General features: G+C 42.6%; 4 protein-coding genes across 4 annotated transcripts; 2 read left to right on the forward strand and 2 right to left on the reverse strand.

The window, feature by feature from the left end:
• Positions 1–793: 793 nt before the first annotated feature.
• Positions 794–2,208, reverse strand: LOC146700284 (uncharacterized). Its single transcript, XM_085471296.1, has 4 exons — positions 2,204–2,208; positions 1,719–1,967; positions 1,308–1,590; positions 794–1,171 (listed from the first exon to the last, which is right to left on the reverse strand). Exons 1-4 carry the CDS (start codon positions 2,206–2,208, stop codon positions 794–796), a joined length of 915 nt encoding a protein of 304 aa, XP_085327422.1.
• A 256-nt stretch (positions 2,209–2,464) lies between these two features.
• LOC146700285 (uncharacterized) lies at positions 2,465–4,463 on the reverse strand. Its single transcript, XM_085470456.1, has one exon. The coding sequence runs from the start codon at positions 4,391–4,393 to the stop codon at positions 2,834–2,836; it is 1,560 nt and encodes a 519-aa protein (XP_085326582.1). The 5' UTR covers positions 4,394–4,463; the 3' UTR covers positions 2,465–2,833.
• A 9,748-nt stretch (positions 4,464–14,211) lies between these two features.
• On the forward strand, positions 14,212–15,180 carry LOC146700286 (olfactory receptor 1C1-like). The gene has a single exon (XM_085471391.1). The coding sequence runs from the start codon at positions 14,212–14,214 to the stop codon at positions 15,178–15,180; it is 969 nt and encodes a 322-aa protein (XP_085327517.1).
• A 4,815-nt stretch (positions 15,181–19,995) lies between these two features.
• LOC146700287 (olfactory receptor 1E16-like) lies at positions 19,996–20,961 on the forward strand. The gene has a single exon (XM_085471297.1). It carries the CDS (start codon positions 19,996–19,998, stop codon positions 20,959–20,961), a length of 966 nt encoding a protein of 321 aa, XP_085327423.1.
• Positions 20,962–27,277: the final 6,316 nt, after the last annotated feature.

Below are 27,277 nucleotides of genomic sequence, written 5' to 3' on the forward strand. Positions count from 1 at the left end.
TTGGACCATCTGAACTGTGCATTTGCGAGTGGGACCTAAACAATGCACTAGAAGTTACAGTTTTTCTCAAATGCTAAAACACATTTCACAAACGTTTCCACCATGTTCCCCTATGTCTAAACACAACACCCTTTTATAAAGCTACATAAACACAACCACACCTTCCCACTGCAAAACTCAAACTTTCACACCAAAAGAGCAGCTCGAAGCTTTCAAAAATGTAAACACTATACACATCATTAAACACTACAGCAAAACAATTGAAAACACAATGCTCAATTTGTGAGAAAGTTCTTTGTTTCATAACTGTGAATGCATATTTTTAGAAACCATACAGTAACGGATCGTCATAGATCTTTTTGTGAGTTTCATATGAAGAGTATAAATCTATAGAAAATCCTGCATGTATGTACCCAATGCAAAAACAGAATCTATTGCACACAACAGCACTCGTGAAAACATGATCAGGGTGTGAAGTTTTTTTTATTTACGTTATTCACACCACACACACACCACAATCACTGTGTGGCATCATGTCGCTGAGCTGCATCGGGCCACATCGCAGGCTATATTGTCTCTTGCCAGGCACCGCGGGAAAAACGCCCTGGAATGGCGAATCCATCCTTGGAAGGCCTCCGCTGGGATGTCAACACAGGCCAGCTCCCTTGTCCTTAGGAGGTTCTCTCTTGTGTATGGTTGTCTGTCATAAACCTTCCATCTCCACGATGAGAAGAACTCCTCTATAGGGTTCAGGAAAGGGGAGTAGGGTGGCAGACAGACGTTTAAAAAGTGGTCACTGTTGGTGGTGAACCTCTCTGATTTGGTTTGTTCTGTGGAAGCGGACATTGTCCCAAATGATCACATAAATGTGATGTGCGGGCCCAGGATGGTGTTGTTGGCAGTCCAGGAGGATGCCTTTTAGCTCCTCTAGGAAGGTAAGGAGACGTTTGATGTTGTAAGACCCAAGGACAGCATACCGGTGGACAAGCCCCTCCGAACCCATGGCCACACAAAGGGTAATATTACCCCCCCATTGGCCAGGGACCTCAGTGATGGCTCTTTGGCCAATGATGTTATGGCCTCTTTGCCTTCGTTTCTGCAGGTTGAAGCCAGCCTCATCCAGGAAGAGGTACTCATGAGGTCTGGTCATCGCATCCAACTGTAATATCCTCTGTGAAAATGTGAAAGTGCACAGGTGTTCAGAACAACAGTCAATCAGGTAGCACAGTATTGTCCAGAAGTAATGTAGGCCACTGAGCAACACAGTATGTCCACTAACTGCACTGTGACCATGGATGTATACTTACTTGCACATACTCGTAACATAGGTCTTTGTGTCGCGCAGTGTTGCGCTTAAAGGGAACCCTATAGACCTGTTTCATCCGCGTCTTTTTGCACCGGAGAACTCGGTCTATTGTGGCCAAGCTGACATCGTCAGTGCTCTCAAAGTTGACATTATCGGCAATGACTTTGTCTCTGATGTCAGGGAGTCTGATGAGGTTGTTCCCACAAACCATATCCACAATGAGGGTTTCTTGTGCTGCTGTAAATATGGCAACCCTCCCACCTCTATGTGGCATTCTTTCAACTCTAAAGAAAGAAACGTGTTGTCAATTGACATGTGTTACAATACAGTCACAACTGATTTGAAACCAATAGACTACTTTCACAGGTTTGTAAAACTGTTTTGTGACAAAGAAAGCAATCGAGTACAATACCTGTTGTGTTGTCTGAATGCCCTGATAATGGTGGCCACGGTGAACCTACTCAGGTTTGGACGGACTCTTAGTCCTGCTTCAGCCATTGTCATGCCATGGACAATGACATGGTCAATGACTGTTGCTCGCATCTCGTCCGTAATGATGGTGCGAGGTTGTCTTGCTCTCCCTCCTGGACCTTCTCCTCTCCCATGTTGGCCTCCTCTTCCTCGTTGGCCTGCTCCTCTTCCTCCTCTCATTTGAACTCCTCTTCCTCATTGAATAGAATAGAATAGAATAGAATAGAATTCAACTTTATTGTCATTGCACATGCACAGGTACAGGGCAACGAAATGCAGTTTGCATCCATCCAGAAGTGCTTTAGTGATATAGATATTGTTGGGGGAAAACTCTGTAAAAAACCCAGGAGAAATAAAGACACAATGAGACAAGGTTACTTTTTATGCTTTAACGTGAACACGGGTGAGCTGCTGAGAACAACTCACACCATGAACAGAGGCTTGGCACTTTTTATAGGAGAGACAGTGAGAACAGGATAAGAAAATAATAAACAGATAAAATAAACAACTCCCAGCTCTCGTCAGCAGAGAGCTGGGAGAAAGCTGTGAGAGATAAAACAATCTAAAACAATATGTCCCAAAACAATATGTCTGCTGGGAAAGTCTAAAAGGATAATTCTAAACTAATCTAACCATAGACAAAGGGCATCTTTGTACATTTAAAAGAAGGTAAAGAAAGATAGAATCATTTTTCCTGTAACATATTCCCTCCTGTTTTAACTTATTTTAAATGTATACAACAATTGTCTGTAAAGGTTATTTATTAAGTATCTTTAGCAATTTTTTAATTGTCAAAATGTCAGCATAGCAGAAATGTAAATCATGTGGGCTAAAGAATGAAACAAATAAAAGAATAAAAGAATTAAGGAAAATACAGTAAAAGAAAGTATAAAAGTAATAATGAAGAAAAATAATAAAACTAAAACTACAAAAAATAAAAGAAAATAAAAGAATAAGAAAACCTTATGTTGTACCTGTATAAACTACTAATGTGTTAATCAGTGCATGATCACTTGACAAGTCATTTTTAATCACCACGTCATTTATTAGCAGCTATTACAAGTTCTCCTCTAACAGAATTGCAACGGGATGCTGTTCTTCTTGAGGCACGGCAACATAAGCAGTCATTGTAGTTGTTATCATCTTTGAAATCATTACTCTTAGACATGGCAACACACACAACACTAATATGAGCAGTGCTATCATGATGAGACCTAGAAGGACAAACTGTTTTGCTACAGCAGCCAGCCATGAACCGCCGAACAGCCAGTCCAGCCAGCCTTGTGCTGTAGCTGCTACAGGTGTGTGGTCAGTGAGATATTGTTGCAGAACGGTCAAATTCTGCAAAGCTTCATAAATGTCTCCTCCAGCTTCGTATCCATCAGGGATAAAAGTGCAACATGTCTCCCCGATCAGCTTGCAAACTCCTCCTTGTGATGCTGTTAGCAGGTCTAGTGTCAGTCTGTTCTGCAGCACCATCGTTCTGATGGCCTTCTGTTCTCCTGCTAAGGCCGTTCCCAGGGTTTTAGTTAAGTTGATGTGTCGTAGCAGAGCATAGCGGTTGATTTCCACGTGATCCCGCACCTCGGCAACTCCAATGCCGGGGATCAAGCTCTGTAAGAATTTCACTCCTCCTCCCCAGATGTGAAACTCTCCCGGCACTCCAGTGTCCACTGTAATGCCGAAAGAATTGGGTGAGGCGATGTCCACTTCACGTCTCTGTCGGCTGCTTGGGTGATGTGCAACACTTTGCATGAAGAAGACGTGATCTGATAATTGCACCAGGGCGCACAGACCCCCCCAACCTTCAGGGAGTGACAGATAAGCCTTATTGCCACATAGGAAGTACCAGTCAGCCAAAACTCTGGTTCCTCTACTGCTGGGTGCCGTCCGTGCACATCCTGTCTGGTACTGAGTCTTTGTTTGTAGTGGCATTCGGTAGCTGTAGTCGGAGCGACAGTTGAGGCTCATCAGCGTCGTGTTACTGGCACAGGTGTCGTTGATTGAACAGGCCATACACTTCCTCTCATTCCTTGGTGGGCAGAAAGTGTATATGTACTTACATAGGTGTGTAGGCAGCTCCCCCACTGCCCGCGATCCATTGTTCATCACACATACTGGCAGTTGTGATGCGTTCAGTTTGTTCAGTAGAATTACATCAGGCAGTGGGTCTGAGACTTGGGGCCAGGTCAGTAGGTAGGTCTGTCCGGAACAGTTCACATTTGTGGGTGATGATGACCTCCAGGTTGCTTTTGCTGGGATGCTGTAGTTGGCCTTGGACCAAAGAGTACCGTAGCCTGGATGTGTTGCCAGGCCCAACAGGCACCAACTGCGATCTTCAGGTATGCTGTACGGCCACAGGCCAGACGTCTGTGAGGATAGGGGCATATGGGTACATGCATAGCAGTCAGTTTTATTATTCAAGTGAGCTGTAGTGTTCATAAACTGCCACCAGAAGTTAGTGGCGTAGCCATGGGGAAACTTGGTGTACTTTCCTTTGTCATACAGTGTCTGCCTTTTCTTCATATAGCGTGACTTGTTGTCCCTCACGGAAGCAAAGATGAGGAGCCCGGCCAGGGTCAGGGCCGCTGCAGTTATTAGGAGCCACCACCTCATGACAACAGGACACACCCTCCTGTCGTGAGTAGACCCCCCGGCCAGAAAGGCTGTTCCCTCCACCGGGCGAGATCACAACAGTTGGGCGAGCCTGTGTCGACTGAGTTTAGATGGCTTCACTTACTCGCCTGCAGTGACTCTGATGGATCCAGGATGGTCGTTCCGCAATTTTGCAAGCGGTGGGCGTGGTGAGGAGAACCTGATGTGGTCCCTCCCACCTGGGTGCGCTCCAGTTTTTCCTTTGGAGCACCTTGATCAGAACCCAGTCACCGGGCTGTAATCTGCAAGACACTGGAGAAACATCATCAGGTTGTTGATTATGTACAATGATCTCCTTGTTTTCTAACAGCTTAGACATCCATTCTGCTAATGTGTTTTCTCTGATTGATTTGTCTATTGGTTGACTGGTGCTGGGCAGTGGGAACGGCCTACCATGAATAATTTCAAATGGAGTTAGTTTATGGGAGCCTTGCGTTAAGCGCATCCACATTTTCACTAAACCCAAACATTCAGGCCACGGCCTTCCTGTTTCTGCGATGCATTTCCTGAGCCTTTGTTTTATAGTGCCGTTAGTTCTCTCTACAAGGCCTGCGCTCTGAGGGTGATATGCACAATGGTGTTTTATGCTGAAACCGAGTGCTTCAGAGACCTTAGTGATGACATCATTTACAAAATGAGTGCCGTTGTCTGATCGTATCAAAGCTGGGATGCCATATGTGGGTATGAAGTGATTGCACAGGCACTTTGCTACTGAAATTGCATCTGCCTTTTTCACTGGGTAAATTTCTGGCCACTTTGAGAACACGTCTATGACCACTAGGGCATATTTCGACCCTTGACATTCGCTTAGCTCAATAAAATCCATATGAATTGTGTGAAAAGGGTGAGGTGGAGTGGGAAAGCGGCCTCTTTTTACTCGCAGGTTACCCTGAGCATTATATTTTTGACACGTCATGCATGTTCTGACAAATTGTTTTGCTGAAGTTTCAAAATTTACAGTGTAGAAATGAGAGTTGACAATACAGGTCATTCCCCCCGATGACAAATGCGTACAGCCATGAGTCACTAACGCCGCCATTTTGTGGAGAGATTTTGGCAACACTGGCTTGCCATAACACATCATTAAGTCGTTTGTCAGAACTGCACCGTGTTTTAGCCAGTTTGCCTGCTCTGCTGTGCTTGCCGCTTTTTGTTCAGTTTGCAACACATCCAGCGGAATCTGATGTGTGTCCACTGCCATCAGTGTGAAGTTTGTCTTTTGTGCCGCCTGTTTTGCTGCTCTGTCAGCAAAATTGTTGCCTGTAGTAATGAAAGAGCCATCAGTTTTGTGAGCTGCACATTTACACAATGCGAGTTGTTGTGGTAAATTTATTACAGTCAGTAGGCGTTGTAGCAGGCTGGCATGCTGAACCGGCTTTCCGGTTGATGTAATCATTCCCCTGTTTTGCCATAATTTTGCGAAATGATGCACCGCAGAGAAAACATACTGGCTGTCTGTGTAAATGTTTATTTGTTTATCTTTGTGTATTTCACATGCGCGAATCACAGCTATCAGCTCAGCGCTCTGTGCAGAATATGAAGAAGAAAGTGGTTTTGCTTCTAGTATCCTGCTGTCTGTGGTCACTGCGTAACCTACACAATTGCGGCCTGTGTTATCTTTAGAGGCTGTTCTCCTAGCTTCCACACTTGCTGATCATAAGGTGGATCTGGGCCTGGAGTTTGTTTAAATCTCAGAATGTTGTGATACTCGGTTGGTTTCTGGAAAGTGGATGTGGCGTGTGTGTGTTGATGGGCCACATCGTGTAGTGCTTTTAGCTCTGGTGGGGTGTCATTTAGCATGCACTCAGCAGTTAATTGTTGTACAGTTGTGTGGCCTGCAGCTGACTTTACAACTAATTTGTCCTTTGAAAACTGTAAGTTCTTAAGTGGCTGCCTCAAAACTGTTTTGCATTATTTCTCTGTGGCCTACTCCTACAATCTCGTGTGAAGTGACCTTCCTCTCCACGGTTGTAGCAGGCGTTGTCTCCATGTTATCTGCTGTTTCTGCGTGGCTGTCTGCAGCCTTGGTGTTTGTGACTTTGCTCGCCTCTCTGTTCCTGATAGCCACCTGCGAATTAGTGTTTTAGTCTATTGTCAACACGTCAGCCTTATTTTTAAGTTACAGAATGCTTCTTCTTTTTTTTCTTGGTTTGGGAGAATAGATGCAACACTACATTTTCACTTAAGGCAGTTTTAAATAATTTCTAGTTTTTCAAACAAATCATGGATCTCACACATTTCAAACTTTCAAGTTAGGGTTGTTTCCCATTTATACATATATATATTTAACTTTGCATTGCTCACAGCTCATAGCTCACAGCTCTAAACCTAGGCATTTTTCAATCATATGCCTAATCACCATGTGTCAAGTATTGTCACAAGTTCGTTTAAATTTGTTTCCAAAACCAACAAAATAATCAAACAAAAACAAAAACATAAACGTGTCAGGACACAAAAGAAAAAAAGAAAAATGCTGCCATCCGAACAAGGCAGAAGTCTGCATATGTTGGCTTTTAATAGCATGCAGCTTGTAACATGGTAGACTAATGTGCCTGTGTTAATTCAGCTCCATATTATTGTGTGAAGTTGCACTGGGTTGGGAGTGGTTTTGTGTGTCGTTTTGTCTCTCTGTGCAGTCCAGGGCCTATTATATGCCACAGCCTAAAGGCAGCAGAGTTGCAGAGGCTTGAGTGACCACTGACTATATGCTTGCAGGGTGGTGGGTCTCCAAGGACAACTTCTAACCCTGTTAAAGGCAACATGTGGAGTGCAACTTGGCCGTGTGGCATAGCTGGCTCTGGCCTTGGGACTGTGTGTTTTTATACAATTCATAAGTGGGACACTGGACTGTTTTATCTTTTATCTCTTGATATATTTTTCGTCAATAAATTATCTTTTAGAATTTTATTGACTGTCATCTTTTTGCCCACGACTGAGACGGTTGGTCAGACCTAGAGTCTTTCTTTGGGTGTGTTACAGCAGCTTCTGCTCTAAAAGAAACAAAAAAGAAAAAGAACATGTGGAACATGCTCATCAGTTTAGCAGTGTCTACATATTTAATTCAGCTTCTCAATCCTGTAGTTTTAGCTGTTGTCTACAGGGTTTTGCTTATTGGTTGTTATTATAGGTGTGCTCTATATCTCAGCAATGTGTCATTCTAGGATGATAGGTTTCAAGCTGGTCAAGTGCCTCTGTGCACTTCATTAGTTTAGTTATTCTCTGTATTGTCTTCATCTCACATGTCATTACCCTGAGTTTCAGCAAACCTTAAGCTTGATGCAGACTACTGTTTAACAATTATCCACCTCACATCATAACCGACTAAGGTGCCTCTTCATATTAATATTATGTCATTGTTAATATTATCCTCTTTGTCTTATATAACAGCAATAGCATATTATAATGTTTTATTAGTGTGTACCATTATACTACTACTGAGCCAATTTGTTAGTTAGGATCATCTTATTCAGCAAACAGATAATTTAGAATTCATCCAATCTGCGGTCACATTTGTTCTCTCTGTTGCATGGCGGATCAGGCAGTTCTATTATATTATTTATATTTTATTTTGTATCCATCAAGGGCTTCAGATGACCTGCAGTATCATCCTTTTCCCAAGGTGGAGACAGTTACCTTTTCACACACTGTCCTTGGCTGAACAGTGACACAGCCTTAATATACCTTATTTATGTTATTAAAATATTTTCGTGTGAATTATTTGCTTTATATCCATTTTATACATTGTGGGCATGGTCATCATGCCAACTGTGTTTCATTGTTAATATCACTTTACAGGTTGTTATCCTTGCTATTATTAATTTCAAATACTCTAAAGATAATTTCTACTGTAATTTTCCCTTTGTTTATCTTTATTTCGTACTTTTTATATTTATATCTACTCAGTGGGGTCTGTTTTCAACCCTTTTAAACTACCCCAAACTACTGTGATCTCTAGTTTTCACTTAATAAGGGATTTTATGTTCTTCCTGATATGGGTGTTGCTGCAGATGCGGCTGCAGGAATGAGTGTTGGTTTACTAAAAGGATTGTGGGCACTGCACAGTGTCTCGTCTTCTGGTTTTACTAAACTGGCAGTTGAGTTCTATTCTTCTGACTGTTTATATTTTGTTTTCTTAAATTTCTCAATTTACAGACATTGTTTTGTCCGGCGCCTGGACTTTTCTTTTCTCACCACTGCTCGTCAGCAGGAGTGAGTTTTAATTTCACAAGATTACCCATCTTATTTATGTATTTACTTATTTTTTGTTTAAGTAATATATACACGATACAGCTGCTATCACCTTCGCTGGTATTAGAGACGAGAGTGGTTGTTCACATGCCCTTCTACTTTCGGACTAGTTCCGGAAGCGGTGTGAACTTTACGAGACGGAACTCGACCGTTCTCTCAACTCACCAGCACGTCAGTGAATAGCAGTAAAAGAAAAACACAGTAGGAGCAGCTCAGTCTCTTATTGGACCGTGAAAATTCAGCTTGCTCCGTTAATTAAAACAATACACACACACACACACACACATTCACAGCTTCGACGCGCGCGCGACCGGAACCCTTATGATAAGGGGAGCTCCCAGAGCTACTTACTCCCTAGACCCAGTCTAGACCCAGCTGGGGGAGCTACCCAGAGCTCCAAAGCTACCAGTCGACGAGCTCCCAGAGCTACCAGTCGACGAGCTACGCTACCAGTCGACGAGCTCCCAGAGCTACCAGTCGACGAGCTACTTCCGCTATTTTAAATTCCCTGAATTTAAAATGCGCTTTTACGCAAGATTGTGTCAGTGTGTCTGTATCTACCTGGTCAGTGTCGCCGGGTCTGGTCCACCTCGATCGGGTCCCACCACCGTGGGTCGCTTTCTAAGACGTTGGCCAAGACCCGAATTTAACGCTCTTGGTCTTTTTCCACACACCTGGTGTGTGAGCTGTCGACAGGCGAACAACGTGGACTGGTCACGGAGATGGGACACGATGGAGGTGCTCCGGCTCCGAAGGACCAAGAAATGTTGGGGGAAAACTCTGTAAAAAACCCAGGAGAAATAAAGACACAATGAGACAAGGTTACTTTTTATGCTTTAACGTGAACATGGGTGAGCTGCTGAGAACAACTCACACCATGAACAGAGGCTTGGCACTTTTTATAGGAGAGACAGTGAGAACAGGATAAGAAAATAATAAACAGATAAAATAAACAACTCCCAGCTCTCGTCAGCAGAGAGCTGGGAGAAAGCTGTGAGAGATAAAACAATCTAAAACAATATGTCCCAAAACAATATGTCTGCTGGGAAAGTCTAAAAGGATAATTCTAAACTAATCTAACCATAGACAAAGGGCATCTTTGTACATTTAAAAGAAGGTAAAGAAACATAGAATCATTTTTCCTGTAACAGATATATTACAATATATATTAGCAATAATATAGATATGTAAGTATATTACAGAAATGGGTCTATTATGGTATGTTATAATGTACATGGTATGAAGTATGTTGTGAATATTCTATAACTATACGTATGTACAGGCTGTAGTGAGTACAAGCTATGCACAGGATATGAACAGGATATAAATATGAAAAACTATACAGAATATGAAATAAATAACTTTACAGAAATCTGAGATATACAGTTATACAGAAATGGGAACTATGCAAGTTGTAAACAGTTGTAGGGTGTTAGAGTTTGTATTGTTGATTGTTATTTATGCTTAGAAATATTTAACCATAGATGCTTAGAGGTGTATAATCAATTGTGTAGTGATAAGTTGTGTGATCTTTAACAGGCTACAGAGGCTTGGTGTGTATTCCATAAATAGAATGCACACCTACATCCTGGGAGCATGGGAAGAGGTTGCATCTTGTCTTAATTGTTTTATGGTAGGATTAACGTAGCTACGTCTGTTCTAGTCTAAGTGCTTTTCTGTTTAGATGAACTGCTGGACTTCCTCACCGGGGGGGGGGGGGGGGGGGGGGGTCTAGTCTACCCTCTTCCTGACCAAGGATGTTTGACCCTTTGATCAGCAACACACACACACACACACACCACACACACACCCACCACACACACACACACACACACCCACCACACACACACACACACACACCCACCACACCCACCACACACACAAACACATCCACCACACACACACACACACACACACACACACACACACACACACACAGGCAAGGTACTCTTTGTTTGTATGTAGATGTCATATGTTAATGAACCTATGCATATTCATGTAACCTCAATAAAAGGACAGTGGTACGGGAGGACGGACGAGAGCAACTGGGGTCAGACGAAGGAACGGCGTTTGTCCGGTTCTCTCCCGTGCACGAGTAACATGAAGAACTTTGCCTACTTGTGTCTTGCTTTGCAGTGTAATTGTATTGTCTTTAACGTTCCAGCGGATAGGTACAAGCTACAAACCTATCATAGGGTTAAAAATTATCGTATGTACAGAATGATTATTTACACAGAGCTATACAGTAGTGCAGTTAAGATAAGTGAGGGTGTGGATAATTTCTACAGAGGCTATATAAAGTGCTAGTGGTTGTGAGTGGTGGTTCAGTCCATGTTATTATTGTGTGTTTGAGGGTACAGTTGTCCATTGTGGGTGTGTGTATGTTCAGTCCATGAGTTTAACGTGGGTCAGATGTCAGGAGGCAGAGTTCAGGAGTCTGACAGCTGTGGGGAAGAAGCTGTTCCAGTACCTGGTGGTCTTAGTCCGGTGGCTCCTGTAGCGCCTCCCAGAGGGCAGGAGGGTGAAGAGTCCATGTGATGGGTGACTGGGGTCTCTGATGATTTTCCCAGCCCTTTTCAGACACCGCTTCCTGTAGATGTCTTTTGTGGCAGGAAGTGGTGCTCCGGCGATGCGCTGGGCAGTTTTCACGACCCTCTGTAACGCCTTCCGGTCCGAGGCAGAGCAGTTCCCGTACCAGACTGTTATACAGTTGGTCAGGATGCTCTCGATGGTGCAGCGATAGAAGTTCACCAGGATGTCTGAGGACAGGTGATTCTTCCTCAGAGTCCTCAAGAAGAAGAGGCGCTGGTGAGCCTTCTTGACCAGCTTGGAGCAGTTGGTCGTCCAGGTGAGATCCTCGGAGATGTGGACTCCCAGGAACTTGAAGCTGCTCACATGCTCCACAGCCGTCCCCTTAATGTGGATGGGTGGATGTGGGTCAGCATTCCTCCTGTAGTCCACGATGAGCTCCTTGGTCTTCTCGGTGTTAAGCAGCAGGTTGTTTGTGTCGCACCACTCAGCCAGACGATCCACCTCCTCCCTTTAGGCGGCCTCATCGTTGTCACTGATGAGGCCAATCACCGTGGTGTCATCTGCAAACTTAATGATGGTGTTGGAACCATCAGCAGGTCTGCAGTCGTGGGTGAAGAGGGAGTAGAGGAAAGGGCTCATCACACAGCCTTGTGGTACACCGGTGTTCATTGTGATGGTAGATGAGCAGTGGTTATCCAGCCGGACATGTTGGGGGCGGTTGGTCAGGAAGTCCAGTAACCATTTGCAGATGAGGGAACTGATGCCCAGGTCTGTCAGTTTCCTGATCAGTTGTGAGGGGTGGATTGTATTGAATGCTGAACTGAAGTCTATAAACAGCATTCTGGCGTAGGTATTGTTGTTGTCCAGGTGTGAGAGGACAGAGTGCCGTGCGATGGAGACTGCATCCTCTGTGCTCCTGTTCTGGCGGTATGCGAATTGGTGGGGGTCCAGGGTGGGGGGGAGACAGGATTTGAAGTGTGCTAGGACCAGCTGCTCTAAGCACTTAGTGATGATGGGAGTGAGTGCTACTGGCCTGCTTCTCTTCCTACTCTCATTTGAACTCCTCTTCCTCGTTGGCCTGCTCCTCTTCTTCCAGGACCAGCTCTTCTCCCTCCTCTGCATCGAATTCCTCTTCCCCTGACTCTACCTACATCCATTGTGTTTGTCTGGAATCTTCAGCATACTGTGCACTCTGAACTTGCTTTTATACATGTGGTCACAGCATTAGCAACAGGTGTCTTCAATTTTGAGTCGTTGTGTGTAATGAATGACGCGAGGTGTGTTCATTGTGTTCAAATATTGCTGTAACACGTACGTAATCCAATTCCACAACACAGTGTGATGGGAAAATCAGCTGTGTTTTTCTGCCCATTTTATTTCGAATCTGGCGCGAATCGGTGAACCAGTCCCTGAATCAGTCACGTGGTACGGACTGCCCGCGAGGCCTCGAACGTCACTGCATACGTAATCAAAGCAAGCCTCGATACGCGCTTCACAAAAACGCCCCCGAGATTACCCGACACACGGGTCGTGTCCAAATTCATGGGCTGCATCCTCCTGAGGACCCAGCCTTCGTGGTCTACGTGGGCCGGGTCCTCAGAAGGTCGGGTACGGCGGGAGTAAACGGCTGTGAAATTGGACGGTCTAGTCTTCTGATTAGCGTCACTGCTGTCTCGGTGGAGTTTAATAAACTCAGCCGTCTGCTCCTTGCTATCTAAAATATAACAGGACACTGGCGTAAATTCTCGACCGTCTCATACTTCTGTTTAATCAGTTTTCTGTTTGATGTTTATTCAGCTGTGTAAAAACCAAGGAGGAACCCACCCGGGGGATTAATAAACTTTTATTTTATCTAATCTAATCTAATAACTTTAATCTCAGCCAAACCGATTTACTCACGAACAAATAAAACACTGAAAAAAGCCAAACAATAACATTTTTAGGTTGTCTAAGTGACTTATATATTATGTTTAACCCGAGTAGCGAAAGTCCGTGGTGATCTGAAAATGATGTACCGGGAGTTGTGCCGTTCTCGGCGGCCTCAGTGACCCTCGAGCTCCCGACTAGCTATCGAGCTGGTTGGTAGCAGACGTCTCCGAAAACGTCGAAGCACTTTTGCAAATATGCGATATCTTGATAAACCGAGCAGATATTTGATGTTTACACAGGTACTTTCTCGCCTGAAAATATGTTAAAGGTTTATTTTGTGACCCAGAAAGATTAGTAAGAGTAATTTTAAAACTTAGTAGCGGCCGCCATTGTTGGAAACTGGAGTTTGGCTGGGCCGCGCTATGAATTCTGGGATATGGTAGGCCACGAAGGACACACCCGACCCATCCTTCAAATTCGGGGAAAAGGAGGACGCATTTGTCAGCTGCATTCGGAGGAGTCTACGAATTTGGACAGCCTTCGGCGCGTCGCTGTGACGTAATCGGTCTACAAATGCGACCTCAGGAGGATGCAGCCCATGAATTTGGACACGACCAATATTCGATGTTTCGACACACAGGACACATCACTAAAGGAAAGATGTGTTTAGATTTATGACAACGGAGGATTGTGTTCTGTGAATTGTGTCTTCATGTGACATGTGTTTATGATATTGGTAAATGATGGCTAGATTTACTAAATGTGTTTAGACAACTGGTCATTTGGTTTAGAGGATTGGCTTTTGTGTTTTAGCATTTGAGAAAAACTGTAATATTGTGTTTTTAATCATAACTGTTGTGGGCTTTTTAGCAGTTATATATGAGTTTTTTTTCTGTAAGGAAATTGAGAAACTTTCTGCTATAGTCAGACAAGCTTGACCCTTATTAAGTTACCCCTATTGCCTAGCCTTTCTGTATTCAGCCTTAATCACCCTGTTACTTCCACAAGGGAACAGATAGCTGCTATAAGGAACAAAACACAAAGCTGTTCTCCTTCTATTCAGAGGCAGGCTTCACTAAAGAAAGCTTGGCTGAATTGGAAAAAAAAGAAGACGACAAAAACGTCTTGAAATGGATTTTTTAAACTCAGCTGCTGAGAAAAACACCACTTTTGTGCAACCAGCAAATTTTATAATAAGTGGATTTGTTGGCATACCTAATATTAGGTATTACTTTGTCTTTCTGTGTTTCATTTACATTTTTTCAGTGGTGGGAAACACAGCTGTGATGCTTATAATCATTTTTGACCATACATTAAGAAGTCCTAAATATATTGCAGTTTTTAATCTTGCATTTACAGACCTGTTAAGTAACTCTGCTTTGGTGCCAAAGGTTCTTGACATTTCTCTGTTTAACCATCATTATATTTCTTACAACAACTGCTTGACATTCATGTTTTTCTGCTTCACTTTAATTTCAATGCAAGCTTTTAATCTGGTCGTTCTGTCCTTTGACAGAATCATGGCTATCATGTACCCGTTGCACTATCAAATGAGAGCGAGCCACAAAATCATTCTGTCTTTGATTGCTTTTTTCTGGCTTCTTGCTATTGCTCTAACAGGAACTGCAGTTGGCCTTCTCACAAGACTATATTTTTGTGAATCTGTGGTTATTAATAGCTATTATTGTGACCATGGCCCTATATATCGGCTTAGCTGCAATGATGTTACCCCTAACAAAACAATTTCTGCTTGGTCAAGAGCTTTTGTTCTATGGCTTCCTCTGATATTTATCCTGGGAAGTTACTGCTGTATAGGTTATTCTTTGTCAAGAATTTCTACATGTAAGGAAAGAGTGAAGGCTTTGAAAACCTGTACAGGTCACCTTTCATTAGTGGCAATATATTTCATTCCTATTTTAGTTGTTTATAGTTTTGGGAGTACAATGCATCCAAATGCAAGGATTGTAAACCTATCTTTAGCCAGTGTCACGCCTCCCATGTTAAACCCAATAATCTATGTCTTTCAAACTGCAGAAATAAAAAAATCTTTGAAAAAGTTGTTAAAAGCTAAAATACAAATATCACACAGAGTGCTGTAGTTTAATGAAACGCATGTAGCAAAACATTTATAATTCAGTGTGTAATTTGTAAAATGTAACATATAACCATGACACTAAAAAGGACAACCATTTGAAAATTAAAGTGGGAAATCCTAAAATAAGTAAATTAATATTTTATTTGAATGTTTCTTAATTGAATTCTGCAGGGGTAATTCCTTCCCTTAACATGTAGAAATTATTGCAACTGTATCCAATGAAAAAAGTAGCAGCAGGACTAACCTTTCTTCATTATACCTTTCCACAATCAAAAGCTAGCTGCTGTGCATATGAAGTTTGTTTGGGTTTTTTTTTTAATGTTTTTCATTAAAGAAATTAAAAGGGAAAAATGAATTTTGTTTTTCTAGAAAGAATACTAAAGGCTTGATATTTGGGGCATCTTTCTAATATCAATGCATTATACGTACATCAGGAAAAATTATTTGAGTTTTATGTTGTGATTTATGAATTTTTTGTAATAATCTTGGGTTAAATGTAAGTGTCGCCATTTTAGAACATAATGAACCATTATTTAAAGCAGACCTTCCCAAAGTGTGGGGCCCACCCCCTAGGAGGGGGGGGGGGGCGCAGAGCCATTGCGGGGGGGGGGGGGGGGACAAAACGCTTGGACACTGCTAGCACGGGGCGCCCACAGAAACGCAAAGCAGGAGATGAAGCATAGCTGAATATGTTTCCAAACCAACTTCATTCTAAGCCAAAGACTAGAAAATATGGTGAAGCATATCTTCTTTTTGGTTTCACCTGCACAAGTGCCGAGGTAGGTCTCCCCTGCAGAATTGGTTTTCCTTGTGTCGGGAGCACGCGCTGGGCTGTTCAAATCACAGACAAACAGTATCCTACAGTTGTTTATGTTTTTAAACCCATTTTGCACAGAGAGGCGTTTTTTGAAAAATGAATTAATAGCAATGTTGAATATTATTACACATGAAAAAAACCAACTACAGTAAAATAATCACACCGTGACGCCTCTGCCTTTCTAAATGGAGGGACAGTAACTGCGTGTGTATATGTAAGCGTGTAAAACCAGAAGATAGTAAGATTAACAGTAACAGTATTTTGTCTTTATCTCCCATTCTGCAATTTATCTCATGTAAACGTGGCGCACACCGTGACGTGAAAAAAGGCACATACCTTTGACGTTGCGTGACACTCTGTATTCCTCGTCCACACATAAACGGAAAAAAATGAGTTTTAAAAAATCTCCATTTTCGGTGTGGGGCCTAGCAAAAAAAGTTTGGGAACCACTGGTTTAAAGTATACTTTTTTGAAACAGGTATGTAGAGAAACATATTTTCTCTTCTATACTTTGTTTTATCGGAGTTCACACTGAAACTAAAAGTAACTTGCTAAAGACATTTATTTATTGTTTGATCTAAGAATATTTCAGCATGTACTCCTGCCTTTGTCTGTCATGAAAATGTATATATATTACTGCAAATACCATTTTAACAAAAGTCTGACCGATTTTTTAATAAAATGTGAAGATCTGACCAAACTGAAAGAAAGCTAGAAATGTCAAGCAAGCTCAGCCATTACTTAGTGACCACTAGGGGTGGGTTCTTATAATCGATTTATCGATTAAAATCGATTCTGGCTTGGATAACGTAAAATCGATTCATTAAAATCCTGAATCCATCCATCCATCCATCCATTCACTTCCGCTTATCCTTTTCAGGGTCGCGGGGGGCGCTGGAGCCTATCCCAGCTGTCATAGGGCGAGAGGCGGGGTACACCCTGGACAGGTCGCCAGTCTGTCGCAGGGCTAACACACAGGGACAAACAACCATTCACACTCACATTCATTTGGACATTTACACCTAGTGACAATTTGGGTAAAATCCTGAATCGATTTTTTAATATAAATTTATTTTGCCCGAAATGCCAGAATCTCTGGTGAAATCTCACAAACTTTCAACAACCACCAAACAGCTAAGACAGTAAATGAGAGCAGGAACATGGATTCTGCACAAAGACTTAGACACACAGCGCAACCCGCGGATCAGAATCAGTTAGATGTCGCCTTTCTCACAGTCGGGGCTGAAAGCCGACAGTTCGCTGATTCTGATCTGTCGGCAGGTCCGCGCTTTGTGTTCACGCCCTTTACGCGCTGATTCTAAAGCTGTTAGTTTGATGTCTCTCCAAAACAATATTGACCGAACCAGCAGCAAAAGAAGATCCAAACTACGCTTCACATAAACATCGTCATGAATTCACTCTGACTTTTACTGTTTTGCTCTCTCTCTCTCTCTCTCTCCCTCCCACCCCTTTCTCTCTCTCTGTACTTCATTATTCACTTGCTTGTTAGGCACAAGTCTACCGTTGTTTACAGCGCTGTCGGCCTACGTTTTTTTTTTCGTTTTATATACTTCCGAAAAGAAAACCTAATTTCTGCTGTTCAATACTGAACAAATGTAAACTTTTTAAAATTATGCAAAATGCAAAACGCCGTGTCTCTAATAAAACCCCTGTAACTTCAGAGGTAATGTTCATATGCTGATTAATGGTTTTCTTTCGTTTTTGATGTACTGCAGAATATTTTTATAAAATCCCAGGCCAGGAAAATCGCCTTCATGTTTTTCTGTGTTTTATCCTCAGCTACTTTGACACAAAGGCATCTGCTGTGACGCTTACACCTTTGATAAAGTCTTGCGTGTGTCAGCTTCCTTTTTATAGATACAAAAATATGTAAATGTACTGATCTGAATTATAATATTTCTGACTGTCAAAATTTCCCAGATTCAAATCGAATCGAATCGAATCGAATTAAATCGAATCGTGGATCGAATCGATTCGGGACCTTGTGAATCGGAATTGAATCGATTCTAGAAATCAGTGACGATACCCAGCCCTAGTGACCACTATTCACTAAATTCTCTGCATAAAGCTTAGATTACCTGATTTGAAGATGCTGGGGAACAGGCAGCTGCTGTAAGTGACAGAACAGTGTTGCATCTATGTGGATCCAGTCTTCACTAAACAAAGCTTGCCTGAACAAAGAATACAGGGCTTTGATTTTATAGAAGATTAATACAAAAAAGTTTTTATGTTTTCTTTTTTTTAAACTCAGCTGTTCAGAAAAATATATCCTTTGTGCATCTTACATAGTTTAAGTACTGGCCATTCTTTCTTAATAATTTATACATATAGAGAAGAATGAAGGCTTTAAAACCTGCACAGGTCATCTTTAATTAAAATAAATCGATTTCCTCCTTAGTATATGTATATTTATTTATATATAGTACCTTCAAATGGTAGGATTATAAATACCTCTTTAACCTCTGTTATGTTGTATGAGCGTCATTGGGACTGGAGAAGCATGGTTGGATGGTAACAAACCATAACCATGGGGCCATTGGGACAACGGTCGCTAAATTGCACAACCAGAAGGCAACATTGGAGACATCGAGAATAGTTATGAGTGTCTTGGAATCCCACAGGCAAATGGGAACCGAAACAAGATCACCAGGAAAGCTGCAACTGGCAAATACCTGCATAGTGACGGGCAAGTCCTGAAGAGTCAGCTGAATGAGAAGAGCAAGAATGGGACAATCAACATCTATGCCCTGCCAGTTAATAGATACCCTGCTGGGATAATAAGCTAGCCAGAAGAGGAAATGGAATCCACTGACATCAAGAAAAGAAATCTCCTTGCGACAAATGGAGGGTTTCACGCCAGGTCCAGCACCATGAGATTGCACGCTAAGTGGAAGGAAGGAGGCCGAGGACTAATGAATGTCAGAACCACTATCCAGCTATCTTTGTTATTTGAAACAACAAAGATTCAACTGACTATGTGCTTAGTGAATATCTCAGGCAGCAGAAACCTGAGAAAGAAAAGGAGATCCTAGGAGGAGATCCATCCAATTGCAACATGAAATATAAAAAATGCATTGACGGTTCTGTGTATAATAACCGTATGACTGTTCCCACCACTAACACATGACCCTACGCTGTGTTCACTGCATCATTCCATGTTTGGCACTGATCACCACCTGCACTCATGTATATATCTATCTACTTAGCACTTTTAATTCTTATTCTTATTTTTATTTTCATGTCTAAGCGTAATTTATGACAGTATGTTTGCACTGAAGCACCGCAGCAATTTCCTAATGTTGTAAACCTGCTCAACATTTGTCAATAAAACCCTTTCTGATTCTGATTCTGATTCTGAAATGACATCTGAGATCTCTGTCCAGAAGAATACAGTCCTAGGGACAGCAAAGACCCTCAACCTCCAAGGCCTCTGGTAGAGAACCTGAGATTGAAGGCTAAAAGTCTGCCCACATGGGCGAGTGGGGAAATTAAAAAAAAAAAAATATTAGTGTTCATCACAATATTTCTATCAAAACTTCAAAGTCGTAGTTGTGCAACGTTATAGACTGATGTGATAATAAAGTGTATCTTTTCACACTTTCCTGACTGCTGTTTATTTCTTACACTAATTGCTCATATAAAAACAGTAAACTAGTTGAAACATCATCCATCCAATTGCAACATGAAATATAAAAAATGCATTGACGGTTCTGTGTATATTTTTAACATGATTGCATTCAGATGTACTGAAATAAACTTCACATTTAATGATTTAAATGCATTTAAACACATTATTTACCAGATATCCAGAAGAAGACAGCTTCTCTTTAGCATCCTCTTTGAAAACAGGTAAACATAAACAGAGCTCTTCCCCCTGAGAGTAAGGTGCTTTCCTCCATCTACATAAGAGTATAGAGTCATGATACTAGCGCAAAGGAGAGGCATCTGTGTGGACACCACTGTGCTGTAGGCATCTTTGCAATGGAGTTATTCAACTCAGCTCTTGGAAAAAATATAACTTTTGTACATCCTGCATTTTTCATTATAGGTGGTTTAACTGGAATCCCAAACATAACATTATATTATGTCTTTCTATTTTTTGTTTATATTGTTTCTGTGGTGGGAAACACAGTTGTGATGGCTGTAATATACTTGGATCATAATCTGAGAACTCCAAAGTATATTGCAGTTTTTAACCTTGCATTTGTGGACCTGTTTGGTAACACTGCCCTGGTGCCAAAGGTTCTTGACATCTTTCTGTTTGGGCACTACTATATCCCCTACAACGATTGTTTAACATTCCTGTTTTTTTGCTACACTTGTCTGTCACTGCAGTCATTTAATCTGGTGGCACTCTCGTATGACAGAATGGTGGCCATCATCTTTCCACTCCACTATCAAGTAAAGGTGACCCACAGGTTCATGTTTTCTTTGATTGCCTCACTTTGGGTTTTTACTATTATTGCTGTATTAATTTCAGTTGGACTACTTACAAGACTTTCTTTCTGTAAATCTGTGGTTATTAATAGTTATTTTTGTGACCATGGTCAGATATACCGACTTGCTTGCAATGACCATTTCCCCAGCTATGTCATTGCTTGCTTGTACCCAGTGATTATATTTTGGCTTCCTCTAGCTTTTATCCTGTTAAGTTACCTTTATATTGGCTATACGCTGGTTAAAGTGGCCACACTTCAAGAAGGACTCAAGGCTTTTAAAACATGCATTGGCCATCTTTCATTAGTGGCAATCTATTTTATTCCACTGTTAACTACGTTTACTTTGATGGAAAAAATACAACCAAATGCTAGGATCATAAACCTGTCTTTGACTTCGGTCTTCCCTCCCATGTTGAACCCAATAATTTATGTTCTGCAAACACAAGAAATAAAAGAATCTTTAAAAAGGTTATTAAAAAGGCGAGGAAAATCCAAAATAACAATTTAATACTAGCAGTGATGTGAGCATTTGTTTGCACTATATATTGTGTATGTTTGTGTTTCTTTGAAATCTGTCCTTTGAAATAGAATTTAAAGTAGAATTGTCTAATGTCATTATGAGTTAAGACTGTTTGCAATAAAAGAACAAGTAATTTCATAGGAATGGAGATTATTTCTTAAACAAAATGTAATCAACGATAACACAAAAAGTCTGTTAGGATGCACGTATTATTTGTGATCAAGGTGATTATGGGGTGTTTAAAAAGCAATAGTATCTAAAAAATCATTGAATGTCTCACCTATTTTTTTGTCTCTGTGTTGATAATCATTTCAAAACAGAATGCAATTATTTTATCTTGGTCTAATTTTCTTCTAGGAGGGTTTTTTTTAGTGAAGAAAGCAAAACATATATGCATTTTTTTTTACTTTTTCATATCCACGATTTCTAATAAATTCGCTGTGCCAGCTTGTCTCTCTGTGAGGCAGCACAAAGGCAAACACTGCTTTGACTGAAAGCCAAATATCAGCATGTAAAATGCTTGCAATGGTAGTGCTGGTGTTTATAAGGTGGAAAGTTAAGTGATGTGATTACTTTTGTAGAATCAAAACATTGGAGAAGAGTTGAAATTTTTACTTGATAGTGACATTAGAACCCTCTACTGCATAGCGTTGCCCTGAGGCAACAAACCACATTTTCATGCCTTACAGTGGCCCTTCAAAAAAAAACAACTTTTTTTTTTCCAAACAAAAACTTTTTATGCAAGGAAACCAAGGGAATGTGCACTTTCTGTCCTCAGAAAGTGAGGACAGTGAGCTTTCAGGGAGTAACAGTGAAGTAGAGGAGTGGATCCCTGAATGAGGTTTGAGAGACACTTAGGAGCTCAGGGGTCAGTTGGTAAAGTAACTGTGTCTGTGTGTGTGTTAGTGCCCACATAGCAAGCAGGTCTGGCCAGGATCTGGTATCAAACCGGCACTTTGAGTAATCTGGGAGAGTAGAAAAGCGCTACATAAAAATCAGTCCATTCACTGTCTGAACAGAGTTTCGGCATGTTACTTTTGCACTGTTTTGCATGTTCTGGCACAGGCTGTTATTGCATGGCTTGATTAAGGTACACATTATGCTGACATCTAGGGCCAGAGCTGAAACCGTTCTGGGCCAGCACAGGGCCAGCAGTGTGTCTACAACTGGCCCGTGGCTGCACACCACCTACAGATGGCCCACATACCGCAATGAATAATGGCCCTTTGGTGGCCCAGATCAGGTTTGCCAGAGGTAATCCACACATGGGCCAGCACAGGACGACCAGGGTGTCTGAAACTGGCCTTGTGCTGGTCCATGCGTGGGCCACCTCTGGCAAACAAGGTCTAGGCCACCAAAGGGCCGTTATTCATTGCAGTATATGGGCCATGTGTAAGCACATTGTGTGGGCCAGATCCCTGCCATACCAATATTGCTGTGTGGGTATCAGTGTGTGTGGTCATGTATTACTTATTGTTGTGGGGACACAAATTTGTTTACACACTCATATTGTGAGGTCTCGCCTACTTTATGACAAATTGCAAGGTAAATCATTCAATTTTAGGGTGAAGGCTTGAGTCAGGGTTAGGGTAAGGTTCAGGCAGGGACTTGTGATGGGTAGAGTTAGGATAAGTCTCCAGGAAATTAATGTAAGTTAATGTAATGTCCCCAAAAGTGATGGGAACACAACGCGCGTGTGTGTGTGCATGTGTGTGTGTGTGTGCGCACGTGCATGGGGTTAGGGTCAAATGTTGGATGTATTTTGGTGTTTTATTGTTTTGTGAAATGTTTACATTGTTTATTTGTTGTTTATTTATTTGTTCATCCTTGTTGTACTAATACAACTTATTATAGAATAACTTGGCATTTTACTACCCTTGTTGCACAGTGTTGCCTTGAAGCAACAAACCAATATCTGGCAGGGTGTCAAATTTTATGATTGATATATTATTAGGGACCCTAAAGCTCCCCCAAAATAGGGAGAAATATTTTTTTTCCCCAAAATTAAAAAGTCATGCAGTAGAGGGTTAGATCAGGGGATTATTTTTTAGTTTGGATCTTTAGCCATCAGAATTGTTGTCTTAAGGCCAAGAAAGATGCCAAGCGGATTTATTTTACCAAGTGGATCATCATAGCCTTGCCATATTGGTCCATTTGATTGACCTTTATTATAATTACAGTGGGGCAAAAAAGTATTTAGTCAGCCACCGATTGTGCAAGTTCCCCCACCTAAAATGATGACAGAGGTCAGTAATTTGCACCAGAGGTACACTTCAACTGTGAGAGACAGAATGTGAAAAAAAAATCCATGAATCCACATGGTAGGATTTGTAAAGAATTTATTCGTAAATCAGGGTGGAAAATAAGTATTTGGTCAATAACAAAAATACAACTCAATACTTTGTAACATAACCTTTGTTGGCAATAACAGAGGTCAAACGTTTACTATAGGTCTTTACCAGGTTTGCACACACAGTAGCTGGTATTTTGGCCCATTCCTCCATGCAGATCTTCTCGAGAGCAGTGATGTTTTGGGGCTGTCGCCGAGCAACACGGACTTTCAACTCCCGCCACAGATTTTCTATGGGGTTGAGGTCTGGCGACTGGCTAGGCCACTCCAGGACTTTCAAATGCTTCTTACGGAGCCACTCCTTTGTTGCCCGGGCGGTGTGTTTTGGATCATTGTCATGTTGGAAGACCCAGCCTCGTTTCATCTTCAAAGTTCTCACTGATGGAAGGAGGTTTTGGCTCAAAATCTCACGATACATGGCCCCATTCATTCTGTCCTTAACGCGGATCAGTTGTCCTGTCCCCTTGGCAGAAAAACAGCCCCATAGCATGATGTTTCCACCCCCATGCTTCACAGTAGGTATGGTGTTCTTGGGATGCAACTCAGTATTCTTCTTCCTCCAAACACGACGAGTTGAGTTTATACCAAAAAGTTCTACTTTGGTTTCATCTGACCACATGACATTCTCCCAATCCTCTGCTGTATCACCCATGTGCTCTCTGGCAAACTTCAGACGGGCCTGGACATGCACTGGCTTCAGCAGCGGAACACGTCTGGCACTGCGGGATTTGATTCCCTGCCGTTGTAGTGTGTTACTGATGGTGTAACGATCTGCTAGGGAGTGTGGGGGAGCCATAGCCCCGTCCCCCAGGGTATGAAGCAGGTATGGAGGAGATCCAGGCCCCAGACATCCAGAGGCCCCAGAGTACGAGGACTCGAGGAGGACCACCAAAGGGGGGGAACCGTGCCACCCTCCTGGGAAGAGCTGAGTAGAGCTCCAAACGAGAGGTCACCCAGCAGCTACGGAGCAGAGGCCAGAGGGGGTTTCAGTGGTGTGCCCACGGGCTCTGCCGGCAGCCAGCTGTGCCAGAGAGGACCGAGCTTCAGGCCCAGAGGCCTGAGGGCACCCCACCCCCCAGAAGGGGCCCAACCGGGCCACAGGCGCCAGGCCCTGCCAATCGGCCACCAGGAGTAAGCCGGTACATACATGAGCGCCCAGCCCCAGTCGACAAGAACCACCAACACACCAACATCTGAGGGCATCAGCCACCGGCAGGGAGTGTGGTGAGGGGAGATAGGCCTCCGTACTTTGGAGGGCCTGAGATGTACCCAGAGAGGTGGAGTCTAAGACCCAACCTGACATATAGACACAGACGAACAGGCGCACGCGGACACAAACGTGCATTCCCACCCCCATATACACAACCAAATACTTGGCACTCACCCAACGTGTAGACAGACACAAATAGACACTGCACAGACAGTCACACTCCCCAAACATACTCTATAACCTAGGTCCAGGTACCCCCGCCCCCAGAGGGCCAAGCCGCACCTAGACCCAGGAGATGTAACCCTTCTCTCTGGGATGGAGGCAAGCGGACCACCTCCTTCTCTGCAGTAGCAGGGAGGCCCCGCATCCCAAAACCCAATCTGACGGCCAGCACCTCCTCCCAGCCCCCCAGCCCTGACGGCTAACAGAACCAGGGTGAGTGAAGACCCCAAACCTCCCTCCGCCCACTCATATGTAGTGTTGCTGTGTGCTGTTCTAAAGTGCATTTAAAACACAGGAGAGCGTGGTTCCTGCTTCCTATCAGAGAGCAGCACGGCTCCTCCCGAAAACCCTCAGTGTCTATATGCATTTAAAATTGAGGGTAGGGCACCAGCGCCAGAGGTGGGTTGGAATACACCGACCATCCTCTGGATGCTGTAAAACATGCCCACCTCCAAGGCCCTATATGTATGTGTTATGTGAGAGTGTGCGTAATGTGGATGTCTAAGTTGCAGAATAAAATTGAGGCAAGAGGTCAAAAATGAATCAGCGACAAAACTAATTTTGAGAGCTTCACTTTTACACTCAGCTCCCTCTTCACCACACCAGACCGGTGCAACATCTGCATCACTGCAGCCGCAGCACCAATCCGTCTGTCAATCTTCCACTACCTTCTCCCATCACTCACGAACAGGACCCTGGGGCTACGTCCACACTAGATAGATAGTGATAGATTTGAAATCAGTTACAAAGGGCAGCATTGTCATTGTTCATTCGTGCACAATGTCCCCAGTCTCCCTTGGAATGCTGTTGAAGCTCTGCTGGAGGTGTGCATTAAAGATCTCACGGACTGGGGCCTCTGCTAGGCATTCCCAGCTAGGGCTGCCACGATTAGTCGACTAGTCACGATTAGGGCTGGGACAACGCGTCGACGTAATCGATTACGTCGACGCGTAAAATACGTTGACGTAAAACAATTTACGTCGATGCGTCGTCACTTTCAAAAAAATACATGGCGGCAGCGAGTAGCGGTAACATGAGTGAGGTAGTCGCAGTCGACTTAAACCACTGCACCCGAACACGCAGTTCTACAGTATGGGGATATTTTAACCGAAAAGGAAGTGATTCAGTCGTTTGCCGGCTTTGTAAGGTGGAAATGGCCTATCATAAAAGCACGACGGCTATGCACCAGCACCTCAAACGACGACATCCAGGAGCAGCTTCTGAAAAAACTTTTTTACTAACGCTGGTTTTTACCCGTTAATTCATCCGACCCCCCCCCCCCTCCCCCTCCCCTAGACATACACTCACTCATAGACAGAGATAAACACCCAACCTCCATAAATACAAAACTAATTTAAGCTGCTTAGCAGTAACATATAGCAGCTGCTGTTTAGTTGTTTTTTTAATTTGTGGCCCATGCTGGCAAAATGAGTCGGAATGCGCGCAGGCTGATTATCAGAATCGGCGAAAGATGAAAATGTGAGACATAGAATTGGCCGCAGGAGAAATGTTAACAAGGATAATTCACCACCACCTAAACGTAGCCGTCGTGGACAATGTTACAACATCGTTAAAGTGCTTGCAAAAGCAAAATGACAACGAACTCTTGATTTGTCAAGTTTAATGTCTTTCATCCTATTTGAATGCTGTTTTTATACATAATGCTTCTTCAGCTTGATCTTATAGGTCAAAGTTATGCCATCTAATGGCTAGAAAGCAGTGCACCAGTAAATGTGCCATCAGCTATGGCTGTTTAAACGCTATTTTTTGCAGTTATTTTTTGCAGCCATATCATATGTTCAACATTGGTGATTATCATTAATCTCTTACTGTTATGCTATGAAAGCACATGGCATAACAGTATTAGATTATTCTGTTATTATATGTTACCTTATATATGTAATCAAAGTAGTTGAATTAGAATACTGCTGTAGATCATATTATACCCTTTAATATAGAGTGTGTGAGCTGTATGTAGTTTAGTTCTCATTATACTTTTGAGTTAAAAGAACATATTCACTTATTAGTTTATTAGATAAGTGTGCATCACTCTGTATCCTTGATCTGCTGGGAATGTGTTACACTGTTTTCTTGACATGTTCTATTGTTGAATCATAAAGAGAAGGTTGTAAGCAGGAGACTCTGTGTCTAAGACAGGGGAGATAGACAGACCACATTCCACACCCCCACCTTACAGAAAGCAGAGAAACAACTGCCGAGGTCATAACTGAGGCGCCGTAAGAGAGAAAGAATGTTAATGTTTGGTCTTTTACGACTAGGTGGGGGCCACTAGAGACTATAAAAAGCTGAGCAACCCGTCACCATTTTGAGACTTGCTGTGACCCTCTGCAGGCAGGTCTCCCCATCATGATGGTCCTTATGCTCTTAAGTGTTGAATTGTATGGAAATAAATGATTGTTGATTGAGCATAAATACACCGAGTATTGTCCTTCCTTCAGCCCAAAGATTCAAAGAATTGGGAGATTTCAACAACAGTAAGGCACATACATGGTTTATATTTA

The sequence above is a fragment of the Copadichromis virginalis genome, linkage group LG10 (assembly GCF_057382275.1).
Source record: "Copadichromis virginalis isolate Kocher_CV1m ecotype Utaka linkage group LG10, C_Virginalis_male_GT1.1, whole genome shotgun sequence".
Lineage (NCBI taxonomy): Eukaryota > Metazoa > Chordata > Actinopteri > Cichliformes > Cichlidae > Copadichromis > Copadichromis virginalis.

Bases quoted from the DNA above. Each gene is read 5' to 3' on its own strand.
- LOC146700287 (XM_085471297.1), top strand. From the start codon at position 19,996: ATGGAGTTATTCAACTCAGCTCTTGGAAAAAATATAACTTTTGTACAT.
- LOC146700286 (XM_085471391.1), top strand. From the start codon at position 14,212: ATGGATTTTTTAAACTCAGCTGCTGAGAAAAACACCACTTTTGTGCAA.
- LOC146700284 (XM_085471296.1), bottom strand. The intron at 1,591-1,718 runs GTATTGTACTCG...TTCTTTCTTTAG, and splicing joins GCATTCAGACAACACAACAG to AGTTGAAAGAATGCCACATA. The intron at 1,172-1,307 runs GTAAGTATACAT...ACATTTTCACAG, and splicing joins TATGTTACGAGTATGTGCAA to AGGATATTACAGTTGGATGC.
- LOC146700285 (XM_085470456.1), bottom strand. From the start codon at position 4,393: ATGAGGTGGTGGCTCCTAATAACTGCAGCGGCCCTGACCCTGGCCGGG.